At 39.7% G+C, this 14,847-nt stretch overlaps 1 pseudogene and 1 further gene; both read left to right on the top strand.

Moving 5' to 3' along the window:
• The window catches only part of Igh (immunoglobulin heavy chain complex), a 2,751,187-nt gene that overhangs the window by 624,596 nt on the left and 2,111,744 nt on the right, over positions 1-14,847 (top strand).
• Ighv1-62 (immunoglobulin heavy variable V1-62) lies at positions 13,081-13,373 on the top strand (annotated as a pseudogene). Its single transcript is given in 1 exon segment — positions 13,081-13,373. A coding segment is annotated over 1 exon segment (293 nt).

The following is a 14,847-nucleotide window of genomic DNA, read 5'->3' as shown; positions in this document are numbered from 1 at the left end:
GCCTCCCTTCCCAGTGATGGCAGTCTAGGACATCTTCTTCTGCATGCAGCTAGAGACAGGCGCTTTGGAGGTCCTGGTTAGTTCTTATTGTTGTTCAACCTATAGGGTTGCAGAACCCTTCAGCCCCGTGGGTACTTTCTCTAGTTCCTCCATTGGGGACCCTGTGTTCCATCCTACAGATGACTGTGAGCACCCACTTCTGTAATTGCCAGACACTGGCATAACCTCATATGAGAGATCTAAATCAGGGTCCTTTCAGTGAAATCTTGATGTCATATGCAATAGTGTCTGGGTTTGGTGGAGGATTGTGGGATGGATTCCCAGGTTGTGTAGTCTCTGGATGGTCCATCCTTTCATCTTAGCTCCAAATTTTGTCTCTGTAACTCCTTCCATAGGTATTTTGTTCCCTATTCTAAGTAGAACGAAGTATCCACACATTGGTCTTCCTTTTTCTTAATTTTCTTGTGTTTTGCAATTTTTTTCTTGGGTATTCTAAATTCTGGGCTAATATCCACTTAGCAGTGAGTGCGTATCAAAAGACTTCTTTTATGATTGGGTTATCTCACTCAGGATGATATCCTTCAAATACATCCATTTGCCCAGGAGTTTCATAAATTCATTTTTTAAATAGCTGAGTGCTACTCCAATGTGTAAATGTACCGTATTTTCTGTATCCATTCCTCTGTTGTGGGACATCTGCGTTCTTTCCAGCTTCTGGCTATTATAAATAAGGCTGCTATGAACATAGTGGAGCATGTGTCCTTCTTACCAGTTGGGACATCTTCTGGAATTATGCCCAGGGGTGGTATTTCTGGATCCTCCAGTAGTACTATGTCCAATTTTCTAAGGAACCGCCAGACTGATTTTGAGAGTGGTTGTAAAATCTTGCAATCCCACCAACAATGGAGGAGTGTTCCTCTTTCTCCACATCCTCGCCAGCATCTGCTGTCACCTGAATTTTTGATCTTAGCCATTCTGACTGGTATGAGGTGGAATCTCAGGGTTGTTTTAATTTGCATTTCCCTGATGATTAAGGCTATTGAACATTTTTTCAGGTACTTCTCAGCGATTCGGTATTCCTCAATTGAGAATTCATTTTTTAGCTCTGTACCTCATTTTTTAATCTGGTTATTTGAATTTCTAGAGTACAGCTTCTTGAGCTCTTCTTATCTATTGGATACTAGTCCCTTATTAGATTTAGGATAGGTAAAAATTCTTGCCCAATTTGTTGGTGGCTTTTTGTCTTTTTGACAGTATCTTTTGCCTTACTGAAGCTTTGCAATTTTATGAGATCCCATTTGTCGATTCTTGATCTTACAACAGAAGCCATTGATGTTCTGTTCAGGATTTTTTTCTCCTGTTCCTATATCTTCGAGGATTTTCCCAACTTTTTCCTCTATAAATTTCTGTGTCACTGGTTTTATGTGGATGTCTTTTAACAATATGAATAAATACCCTCGGAGCTTTTGTCTCTAGCTGCATATATAGCAGAAGATGGTCGGCCATCATTGGGAAGAGAGGCACCTTGCAAACTTTATATGCCCCAGTATAGGGGAGTTGGTGGGTATGGGAGCATGGTGGGGGGAGGATACAGGGGATTTCCAGGAGAGCCTTTGAAGTGTAAATGAAGAAAATATGTAATAAAAAATTGAAAAAAAATAATTACTGAAAATTAAAAAAATGAGAATGAAAAAGAAGCCTATCTTTGTGGTTATTTAGAATCCAGAATGGGAAGAAGAATTGGTGTCGTCACATGAACACCATCCGCTGCCACTTACATATAAACTTAGACAATAGCCGGGATTTGAAAGCCAACTTTGTTGACAATCTTCAGGTCCTCACCTGGGATCAGTTTCACCACTGTCCTGTCTTGTGTTTAAGGTATGAGAATCCCTACATGTTATGTGATATCTTAGATTTATGTACCACCTTCATCCTGATTAAGAACCAACTCCAATGTTGTAGTAGAATTTCAGGTTCCAGTGGGGATTCCTAAGAGTAATGATAATTATTTTTTAAGGATTCACTTTCTTTCCCTCCTTCCCAAATCAAGCACTAAATACTGAATTATTTTTACATCTCATAAGATTAGATCTTGCCTCTAGTAGCAGATGTCATACATCATGTAAATGTGTGTTTGGTTGTTAATATTCTCTGTGCACATGTTCAACCACACTTCTCATTCTATCAACATATAACATGTTTTCCACACAAAATAAAAATCATACCATCATTTTCAATCCAAGTGATGGAGAATTTCTGAAGGATGAAATGGTGGCTCCATTTTATCTAACAATTCCGTCCACTGTAAGCCTTTCCCCTCACACAGTGTGAGTCACGGTGATAAACAGGGAGAACCCGTCATTCCAAAAGCACTGAGTGAAAATGCATTAAATGATCCGGCCACTTTCCCGGCCAGAGGAAAGGGGTCCGCCCAGCTCTGGAGCGCTTTGCCTGAGGATCCGCAGCAGCCATCTTGGTTCCAGGACCCTGCCGAGTGTATTCTGCACAGGTGAGAGTACAGAATTCAGAAGCTAAAAACTTCTGCGAAAGGCAGGAGCCACAGAGCTTCTAAGGCAGCCCCCTTTTCGGGCCCCAGACAGCTGGACACTTTTCTGGCCAGAGGATAAGGGTCCGCCCGGCCTGGGAGCGCTTGGCCTGAGCATCAGCTGCAGACTTCTTGGTTCCAGGACTCCTCTGAGAGTATTCTGCACAGGTGAGAGTGTAGAATAAGAAGCTAACAGCTTCTGAGACAGGCCAAAGCAAATCAGCTTCGGGACAGGTCCTGTTTTGGGCCTTCGTCTTCAGACAGAAGGGAGGTCCTAAGGCCAGATACCTGTGCACCTTTCCTGTAAGAGGAGAGCTTGCCTGCAGAGAGTGCTCTGACACTGAAACTCAGAGGAGAGATCTAGTCCCCTAGGTCTGCTGATAGAGGCTAACAGAATCACCTGAGGAACAAGCTCTAACCAGAGACAAAAATAACAACTAGCTCCAATGGAATAGAATTGAAGACTCAGAAATGAACCCACACACCTATGGTCACTTGATCTTCGACAAGGGAGCTAAAACCATCCAATGGAAGAAAGACAGCATTATCAACAATTGGTGTTGGCACAACTGGTTGTTATCATGTAGAAGAATGCGAATCGATCCATACTTATCTCCTTTTACTAAGGTCAAATCTAAGTGGATCAAGGAACTTCACATAAAACCAGAGACACTGAAACTTATAGAGGAGAAAGTGGGGAAAAGCCTTGAAGATATGGGCACAGGGGAAAAATTCCTGAACAGAACAGCAATGGCTTGTGCTGTAAGATCGAGAATTGACAAATGGGACCTAATGAAACTCCAAAGTTTCTGCAAGGCAAAAGAAACCGTCAATAAGACAAAAAGACCACCAACAGATTGGGAAAGGATCTTTACCTATCCTAAATCAGATATTGGACTAATATCCAACATATATAAAGAACTCAAGAAGGGGACTTCAGAAAATCAAATAACCCCATTAAAAATGGGGCTCAGAACTGAACAAAGAATTCTCACCTGAGGAATACCGAATGGCAGAGAAGCACCTGAAAAAATGTTCAACATCCTTAATCATCAGGGAAATGCAAATCAAAACAACCCTGAGATTCCACCTCACACCAGTCAGAATGGCTAAGATCAAAAATTCAGGTGACAGGATATGCTGGTGTGGTTGTGGAGAAAGAGGAACACTCCTCCATTGTTGGTGGGATTGCAGGCTTGTATAACTACTCTGGAAATCAGTCTGGTGGTTCCTCAGAAAATTGGACATAGTACTACTGGAGATTCCAGCAAACCTCTCCTGGGCATATATCCAGAAGATGCCCCAACTGGTAAGAAGGACACATGCTCCACTATGTCCATAGCAGCCTTATTTATAATAGCCAGAAGCTGGAAAGAAACCAGATACCCCTCAACTGAGGAATGGATACAGAAAATGTGGTACATCTACACAATGGAGTAGCACTCAGCTATTAAAAATAATGTATTTATGAAATCCTAGCCAAATGGATGGACCTGGAGGGCATCATCCTGAGTGAGGTAACACATTCACAAAGGAACTCACACAATATGTACTCACTGATAAGTGGATATTAGCCCAAAAACTAGGATACCCAAGATATAAGATACAATTTGCTAAACACATGAAACTCAAGAAAAATGAAGACTGAGGTGTGGACACTATGCCCCTCCTTAGAAGTGGGAACAAAACACCCATGGAAGGAGTTACAGAGACAAAGTTTGGAGCTGAGTCGAAAGGATGGACCATGTAGAGACTGCCATATCCAGGGATCCACCCCATAATCAGCATCCAAATGCTGACACCATTGCATACACTAGCAAGATTTTATCGAAAGGACCCAGATGTAGCTGTCTCTTGTGAGACTATGCCGGGGCCTAGCAAACACAGAAGTGGATGCTCACAGTCAGCTAATGGATGGATCACAGGGCTACCAATGGAGGAGCTAGAGAAAGTACCCAAGGAGCTAAAGGGATCTGCAACCCTATAGGTGGAACAACATTATGAACTAACCAGTACCCCGGAGCTCTTGACTCTAGCTGCATATGTATCAAAAGATGGCCTAGTCGGCCATCACTGGAAAGAGAGGCCCATTGGACACGCAAACTTTATATGCCCCAGTACAGGGTAATGCCAGGGCCAAAAAGGGGGAGTGGGTGGGTAGGGGAGTGGGGGTGGGTGGGTATGGGGGACTTTTGGTATAGCATTGGAAATGTAAATGAGCTAAATACCTAATAAAAAATGGAAAAAAATAACTTATGTCTTCTGGTATCTACACAGTCTATGCATGTAGGCACCTCTGTTCAAATATCTGAGTCGAAATAAAACACAAAGTTCATCCCTGTGCTTTCTACTCAGCTTTTTGCAAATATGTATCTCAACCCTAGATCATGACCAGACCTAGGTCTCTGAGATAATACTAATTCCAAAACTGCAAGTCTTGTCTGAATATCACAAGTTTTTCATTGATTTTCCTTGAATTTATCATTTTTGATAAATATAATGTATCATCAAATCCATAAATGCTATGGCAATATGAACATAAAATTATTTCATCAACACATAGATATTTCCAAATGTAGACTAGGCAAATATTAATTGTTCATTATTTCTCAATATTTTGTCATAGAACTAAAATTGTAACTTTTGTCACTTTTTACTTAATAATGCACTTTTCTTTACTCCTGCTACCCCTGATTTTTTATATTTTCATCTTTCCCTATATTGAATGATCCTAGATGTCCTCTTACCCTTCTCATAACACTTAACTTTGATTTATCGTACACCATTATCTTATTCTCCATTTCCCATCACCATTTTAGATTTCAAACATTTGCCTCATCTCTCTGCATTCATTTTATCTGTTCCATTATATCATCTCCTTTAATTTATAGGACTCTAGATGATTATTTTTCTTGTTCTTCTTGTTCTTCTTGTTCTCATTCTTGTTGTTTGTTGTTGTTGTTGTTGTGTTGTTGTTGTTGTTGTTGTTGTTGTTGTTCTTCTTCTTCTTCTTCTTCTTCTTCTTCTTCTTCTTCTTTTTCTTCTTCTTCTTCTTCTTCTTCTTCTTCTTCTTCTTCTTCTTCTTCTTCTTCTTCTTCTTCTTCTTCTTCTTCTTCTTCTTCTTCTTCTCATTCTCCTCTTCCTCCTTCCTTAATCTCCATCTCCTCTACCTCCTCCTTTCTTAATCTCCTCTTCCTCCTCATTTCTCCTCCTACTCTTCTTCCTCTTATTTGTCCTCTTCTTTACTCACATTTTTAACAATTCTTCCTCTTTTATTGAAAAGAGATTCTTTTTTCGTACAATATATCCTGAGTAGAGTTTGGTTCCTTTCTACTCCTCAGATTTCCTTCCCACCTCTCCCATCCCCTCTGGATATACTCCCTTTCTATATATCAGTATAAAAGAACAGGATTCTAAGAGATGGCAACCAAATATAAGAAAATAAATTATAGTGAAATAAAGAAATACCTATTATGTTGAAATTAGAAATGGAAACCAAAAAAGAAGAAAAAATTACCAAGAATGGGCAAAGAGTCAGGAACTGACTAAATTTCACAGTAATTTTCACATTTCCAACTTTATTTATATCTGTAATTGTATATGTTCATGTATAAACATGCATTTTATACATGTGTACTCTAAAATTCAACACACAATTAAAATAATCAAATAAGCAAACTATATGAAAGAAAACATTAACCATTTTTATATGAACTCACTTGACCCATTCAGAATATCTTTTTACAGATCCATTCAATACGTTGTATAGTATTCCGTTGTCTATAAATCCCACATTATTAATATCTATCTGTCTTTTGTTACAAATCTAGGTGGAATCCATTTCCCAGCTGCTTTTATTGGACCAGCAATAAACATGATGTGCAAATGTCTCTGTAATAATATACAGAGTCATTTGAGTACATGCTGGTGAGAGATACACCTGGGACAAGGACCGTTTTGTTTACTTTTTTGGTGAGATTTTCAAACGGATTTCTAAAGTCACTACATTAGTTTACACTCACATCAAAGCAAGCAAGGATTACCATTTTTCTGTATCCACATGATTATCTGTTATCGTTGGTATTCTTGCTTATTCTCATTATATTGAGATCAAATTAGAGCACTAGATTTCTAGTTTTTTGGTTAAAATTTCATTAATTATTTAATTTACTAAATTTACATCATCTGGTCCCCTCTCACACATTCTCCCACTATCCCTTTCTCCTCTGAGAGAGTGTAGCCCTCCCCTCCCTAGGTATACCCTTATCCTAACATATCATTTCTATGCAGTGCTAGGCACATTCTCTCCCAGTGCAGCCAGAGAAGTCAGACAAGTTAGTAGAACAAGATCCAAAGGAAGCAAACAGCTTTAGGGACAACTCCCACCCTAGTTACTGGGGGATCTCCATGAAGCCTGAGCTGCACATCTTGTACTTCTATTCAGGGGTCCATACTCTTTGGTTGGTGGTTTAGTCTCTGAGAACCCCCCAAGTGTCCAGGTTAGTTGACTCTACTGCAGCCATGCATTTGAGATGTTAGGTCAACAATTTAGTATTATACCTATAACTGAGATTCCTTATAATCCTCAAGGATATGATGTTGTGGAACAGGTCCATGGAACTTTAAAACAATATCTTCATAAAAAAATGGGGGAATTATAACGGAGTACTTCACACAATTATTTAAATCAAGCTCTTTTCATTTTAAATTTGGATGCCAAGGAATGCTTTGAGTATCTAATGGCACTCTACAACTAAGTATACTCATGCCTAGGTGAAATGTAAGGACCAACTTACAGGTATATGGCATGGTCCCTATCAGATATTAATATGCAGAAAAAGGCATGCTTGTCTTTTTATTTATTTTTTTTATTTTTTATTTTTATTTTTTTTTCTGCAGGATGCTGAAGGAATGTGCTATCTGCCAGAGTGGAAGGTGAAACATGCTGACACTGGGGAAAAGAATGATGCTGATTTTGAGATTACAGACTGCTCTTCCAATTATGATAGGGAAGCTGTATTGAGCCTATGTCTCTGATTCACCACTTTTATGTCCAAACATACGGGAAGGCCCAGAAGTTGCTTTAATGGTAAACAACACTAAGTTGATGGATATGCCTGCTGGAGAAAATTTCACTATCAGTAGAGAAATTGATTACCAAGAATGCAGAACTGGTGTCTCTGTATGCTTTCCAAAGTAGAACACTATTGAATGTCTGAGAGTATCTCCTACTACATTGCAGGGAAAAGATCTTGACTCATGCAAAGATGCTTTAAATGGTGTTGGAGTAACTTTACCCACTGGCCTAGAGGGTATGAGATATCAGGCACCACAGTATTTTCTGCTTTGTGAGATGAGGGAAATGGACAAATATCATAATTGCCTGGAAATGATGTGTGGGGAATAAGCCTGAGCTTTTTCAGCACCTTAGGACTTACTTAAAGATTTTGGACTGGTTGGAATATAGAGGAGTGGCTAGTATGACTAGTTAAGCTATGGTCCCCTCTCCTCACCTTCCCTCCCCACATCAGCTTTGTGTGCTGGACACTGATGGACTCACAGGTTATCAGCCAGTGTGGAGAGCCGTGAGCAATCACCATCATGAGCCTCCGCTGTGCCTAACTGGTAAACAAGTAATGTGCGCAGGTGTAAGAGTAAATTTGTGCCCAGTCACTGCCCATCCCGGGACATAGTAGTGGGGTGATGAGTGAGCAGCTAATCAGGAGCTGACACGTCACACGGAGGGGTATATAAGCAGCACCATTTTCCGGTTTTGGGGTCTTCCTTCAGATAAAGCAATAAAGCTTTGCCTTGGAAGAATCCGGTTGTCCAAGTGAATTCTTGTTGGCGAGATACTAGCTCAGGATAAGCCAGGACATGTATGGAAGTTGGGTGCTGCCTTAGATGATGTGAGTGCTCAGCCTGAAAGATCAAGTCCAGCTTGATATGGAAGGGCCTATTGCAACATGTGTCCTAGTGCCTTATGTCCTGTTATTAGGAAATATTAGCATTATTCTAACATCTGAAAATAATACTTTTAATGTGTTCTTGTGTTGGCTGTAATTTGACTAATTGTGTTTTAAAGCTTATTCTAATCATTCTGTAATAGTTTTTACAACAACCTCCTTTTCTGATGATTCCTGCAAATATTACTGAAGATTGGTTTGATGACAAGGGTTTACAGGTAATTGAAGAGTTAACAAGGGTGTTGGCCAGGCCTAAATGCATGACTGGTTTATTATGGCAGGTGTTGTAGCTTTGATTGTTTTAATACCCAGTGCTTCTACAGCTGCTATTACCCTATCCCAAAGTGTTCAATCATCTCATTTTTTAAATTATTTATCCAGAAACCTTTCCATGGCATTGCATACTCAGGAAGATACAGATTATAAGTGCCATAGAAATTAGATGACCTACTTGAGGTGGTTAACTTCCTCAGGGAAGAAATAAAGGCATTAAAAATGCAAATTATATTTGGATATCATGCTAATTATTAATGGATTTGTGCCATGTCAAAAAATATTAATGATACTATATAAAGTTCAGAGAGTGTGCAATCCCACATGCAAGGTGTTTGGAATCATGCGAATTTATCTTTAGACTTATTAAAATTACATCAGGAAGTTATTAAGTTAGAAAGATCAGAGCCTCTACATTTTTATGCAGCTTAAGCAGTTTGAGATCTCCTTGGACATTTGGTGGGTTGTTTCTTTCTTAGCCTGCACTCCTACAACACAGCATCACTGTTGCTATCACACTTGGTGTAGTACTACTTCTCTATTTACTGCTGCCGTATGTCCTGTACATGTCACAACTTTTATATCTGAAGAGTCAGATACATGGCCTCCTGTAGGGTTGTAGGGTTTCCTCACTTTCCCCATTTACACTCAGAACCCACTCCCCATCTCATCCCTCCTCCAATGATCATGAATCCACTCACTCCTGCTTTCCTGTTCTGGCATTCCCCTAGACTGGGGCAATGAGACTTCACAAGGCCAAGGGCCTCTCCTTTCATTGATGTTCCACAAGGTCATTCTCTGCTACATATGCAACTGAAGTCTTGAGTCCCTTTTGTGTACTCTGTGGTTGATGGTTTAGTCCCTGGGAGCTCTGGGCATACTGATTGGTTCATATTGATGTTCCTCCTGTGGGGCTGTAAATCTGTTCAGCTCCTTGGTCCTTACTCTAGCTCCTCCATTGGGGATCCTGTGCTCAGTCCAGTGGATAGCTGTGAGCCTCCACTTCTGTATTTTTCAGGCATGGGTAGAGCCTCTCAGGAGACAGCTATATCAGGTTCTTGTCAGTAAGCACTTGTTAGCATCCATAATAGTGTCTGGTTTTGGTAACTGTATATGGGATAGAGCCACTGGTGAGGCAGTCACTGGGTGAGCTTTCATTCAGGTTCTTCTTCAAACTTTGTATTTGTATCTCCTCACATGGTTGTTTTGACACACCTTCTAAGAAAGATCCAAGTATCCACGCTGTGGTCTTCTTTCTACTTGAGCTTCATGTAGTCTGTGAATTGTATAATGGGTATTTTGAGCTTCTGGGTTAATATACACTTATCATAGAATGCATATCATGTGTGTTCTTTTGTTATTGTGTTACCTCACTCAGGATGATATTTTCTAGATCCATCCATTTGCCTAAGAATTTCATGAATTCATGGTTTTAATAGCTGAGTAGTACTCCATTGTGTATATGTGTTATGGCTGAAAATGGATGAGAAAAGCCATTCCTTATTTCTCAGGACAGGACTGAGGTTAAATTCCTTTTGCAGGGAGAGTGTCTGGTAAGGAAAGCTCAATTGGCTAAATCCTTCAGTAATTTATGTCAGAGGTAAGTTACTGAGTGAATATTCCAGAGATTCCCTAAAACATTTGGAAAGTAGATATTAATACATAATATATTTCTGACCATTGAGGACACCATGGTGTATCAGTTTTTGAAGGAATCAGAGTGAGAAGATGTGAGCCATTTTCCAGACACAATCATCTCTGCAAAGGGACCTCAAATAGTAAAACTAGTGCACAGACCCTTAAGTGGTGTTCAGAATCATCAACTATAGACAGTTCCAAAAGGAACTGCTAGGAGTTTGTGATCAACGAAAAGAAGGGTCAACTAGAGGAGATGGGAAAATCATTCATATTGAAAGTAGAAAAATAAAAAAAAATGGTACAAATCCATGTGTCCCTTAGTCAAGGAAAGTTCCTACAGAGACATTGTACCAGAGCAGCAAGTGTTTTGATCTTCATATAAGTCAAACTTGGTAGAATAAACTCATGTTATTTACAATCTTACAGAATTTGGACATTTGTGAATTGAGGATATTATATGAGGATTATATCTACGTATATCCATACTACTTAAGTGGGCATGCACTCCTGTGTATTGCAACCTATGAGAGCCATCAGCATCACATAAGCTAGAGTATGAGGTAAAGCATTATAGACATTACCCAGCACCTCAGGGTTATGAAATGCCAAGATAAAACCATCTAGATCTCTGGATTGTAGGGATAAATCTTCCTGTACAGAAGAAGTCCCTGATGCTCAGAGGATGCTGCCATGTAAACTGACAATTTATAGGCTATCACATGAACTCTGATCAGGAATGGAAGTTAGAAAATGCATACTACTGGTATTCCTTCTATCCTGCAATATTATGTACATCTAATTCATGAAACAGAAGTTAAAGTACAATATATATGAATATTCTGAATCCACATAATGTGTATTTTTAATATGTTTAAATATACTATAGATAGTTAAGTACATATGTACACCTAGTCCTAAACAGTGCGATTGGTTTCTCTCAATCCTCAGTTAACACTCCAAATCTATCCTCCATTCATGATACATCAACTTCTAAACAGCTTTATTATTACATGCCTTGCTCAGAAATAAGAGGACTCTGGATTGAAAAGCTCTTCTGGTAGAGATAATGCTTTATAAGTACAGAAATTCTCTGCCCATTAGGTTCTCCATCATGGGGATGTCCTCTCTACCCTCACCCCATTAAATGGATGCACATACAGGTGGAGAAACAGACTGAGTTGAAGAATACAGTTCCTTGTTTTCTGCTTCCTTGTCAACGTGAATTTCTTCTGGGCTGTTAACTTACCTGTGAGTACCACAGTGGTTCTTCCTCATTTTGTTGTATGTGACTACTACAGTAATTCCTACATGGATACATGGGGCAATATATAAGAGCTCAAGACTCCTCACTGTACTGCTGCCCTCAGCTGCTCTGGTGAAAGGTACAGCCTGATGAAAGCAACAGACCCTGATCTCTCTTGTTTAGACCTTATTACAAATTGGAACTACTAGAGTTGTTTTCAACTGCCACTAGGAAAGAGGATGACTTTGGAAGAATTATCGAGGATAATGTAGAAACAACTTAAATTCAGACACTGAGACACCAGTCATCTCCAGATAAAAAGGAGCTATTTTTCCCGAGGCTGAACCAAGTAAGCACACTCTTTACAACTCATACAACTCAAGTCAGACTGGGCAACTTTATGAGAAATCTCCTTGCAGGTGATTTCTGGACCAGCAGGGGGCACAATGGGGCCAAAAATTGTCAGCAGAGAGATGCTGTGTATGTGGAGGGGACTCTGTGTCTTCTGTTGTTTTCTATCTTAACTTACATGTACATATTGTGATTGATATGTAATGTTTCCATGTCCAAACGCAGTGAAGATTCTTTGTTAAACACTTCAAAGATATACATATGTATATATATATATATCAATCATAATGTATATCACATATATTCATGACTTCTTGATGCAATCTTCTGTTGACCCATACATATACATAATTTATTTCTTCTGATAATGCTGCAATAATCAATCATGTGTAAATGTTTCTGAGGTATGTTTTGTTTTGGTCATTTGGGTGATTTTTCTAATGTATAAGATATTGGAAAGACAAATGTTAATTGTATGTATTGAAAGGAGGCTGTGACTTCTAATAAGTTAGCTGTTTTTTAAATTCCCCACCACTATTGCCATCCTTGTAACCACCTGTAAATCCATCTGTCAACGGTGTCACATGTGGGGCCATTGTCTCAAGCTGCAAATCTTTTTAGTGCACAGGCTCTAATGTTTCATCCATAGCCTCAACACAAGTTTGAGGGATGAGGTATGGGATGCATTTTCTTAGACAAGACAAGAACTTGGGCTTCAGCATCCTGATTCTTGACCCAGATGTCCCTTCTTCTCCAGCAGGAGTAGGTGCTTATCTAATATGTATCCTGCTCATAAATATGCAAATCCTGTGAATCTACAGTGATAAATATAGGGTTGTCTACACCACACAAAAAAGCATAATACCACTGTTCTCTCTACAGTTACTAAGCACACAGGATCTCACCATGGGATGGAGCTGTATCATCCTCTTTTTGGTAGCAGCAGCTACAGGTAAGGGGCTCACAGTAGCAAGCTTGAGGTGTGGCAGGCTTGAGATCTGGCCATACACTTGAGTGACAATGACATCCACTTTGCCTTTCTCTCCACAGGTGTCCACTCCCAGGTCCAACTGCAGCAGCCTGGGGCTGAGCTTGTGAAGCCTGGGGCTTCAGTGAAGCTGTCCGCAAGGCTTCTGGCTACACTTTCACCAGCTACTGGATGCACTGGGTGAAGCAGAGGCCTGGAGAAGGCCTTGAGTGGATTGGAAATATTTATCCTGGTAGTAGTAGTACTAACTACAATGAGAAGTTCAAGAGCAAGGCCACACTGACTGTAGACACATCCTCCAGCACAGCCTACATGCAGCTCAGCAGCCTGACATCTGAGGACTCTGCGGTCTATTATTGTGCAAGACACAGTGTTGCAACCACAACCTGAGAGTGTCAGAAACCCTGGATGAGTAGCAAACTGCCCTGAGACTGAGGAGACTCAGAGAAGGTTTGCTTGTAGACTTGCTCAGATACAGCCATTTAGATACTCCGTTCTAGTGTGTGTTCCTTAGAGTCCTGTAGTGCTTTTTCCACTTTGCAAATGGACATCGATTAATCATATGATATTGATTTAGGATGCTCTTAGAGTATGCCATACCTTGTCAATCACCTTCTTCACCAGTGACAATCTCTGTTGACATATTTCTTTTGTAATAAAACAATAAAAAAGAAACTCTGATTAGGCATGGTAAAAATATCCATGGGGTTTTAGAAACAGTAGAACTTCCATTGGATTAGATAGATATAAAGTATAATATGAATTTGACCTGTAAAAGCCCACCAACCTTTCAGGACTAAGTCTTATGTGACTTCTCCATGTTTTGATTACTCTGCTTGTTTAGTCCCACAGAAGTAATAATTCTAGGCTCTTAGAATATAACAGGTTTAGAATTGAGAGTTCATCCTGGTAGATTTTTCCTTTGATGAGTATGAGTTTTCATTTCTTATCCTTTTTGATAACTTTTGGTTGATAGTTGATTTTAGTTGATATTAGAATGGCTGCTAGAGCTTGTTTCTTGGTACCATTTTCTTTCATTCTTTTACTCTTTTATGACCTTTTAGAGCAGACCTCATCTGAGCCTGGAAGGCTGAGTTGTCACAGTGGGGCAGGCAGGACGATCTGCCCTTCATTCAGGTTTAGGTAAATGTTTGTTTATATTTTTAATTTTGTGTAATACTCACATTTGAAGTAACACTTTAAAATTCTGTAAATTTCCTCAATGTTTGCTGTCCTATATCCTTTGTCATTTCTGATGTTTTCATCTGGATACTGTCTGTCTGTCTGTCTTTTCTTTAATTTGGCTTAGAGTTTGTCTGTCTTGTTGAGTTTCTCACATAACCTGCTTGTGATTCGCTTGATTGTTTTATTGTTCCTTTTCTTTTTGATTGATTTCTGTCCTGTATTTGATTATTTGGTGCTGACTGCTTCTCTTGAGTGTGCTTGCTTTTTATTCCCCCCAAATCTTTAAGGGGTATTCTTAGGTTTCTAGTACAAGATCTCTCCAATTTCCTTCTTTACAAAAATATTTTACTTGTTTATATTTGAAATGTTGGCCCAATGCTGATTCTCTATCCAAGAGGTCTTCACCTTATACTCTCTTCCTTTTGCCTCAAAGAGGGAGCTCCCTCCCACCTTCTCACTCCTCCTGTCTCCTGCTTTCCTAGGGCATCACATCAATGCAGAATTAGGTTCATCCACTACCATTGGTTCCAGACAAGGCAGTCCTTTACTACATATGTGCCAGGGGCTTCAGTCTAGCTCATATGTGTTCTTTGGTTGGTGGCATAGTCTCTGAGAGTTGCTGCAGTTCTCCTGTGATTCTCAATGCAGATCTCTA

This window comes from Mus musculus, chromosome 12 (genome assembly GCF_000001635.26).
Source record: "Mus musculus strain C57BL/6J chromosome 12, GRCm38.p6 C57BL/6J".
NCBI lineage: Eukaryota > Metazoa > Chordata > Mammalia > Rodentia > Muridae > Mus > Mus musculus.
The sequence above is the reverse complement of the archived record's forward strand: the minus strand, read 5'-3'. Positions and strand labels throughout refer to the sequence as shown.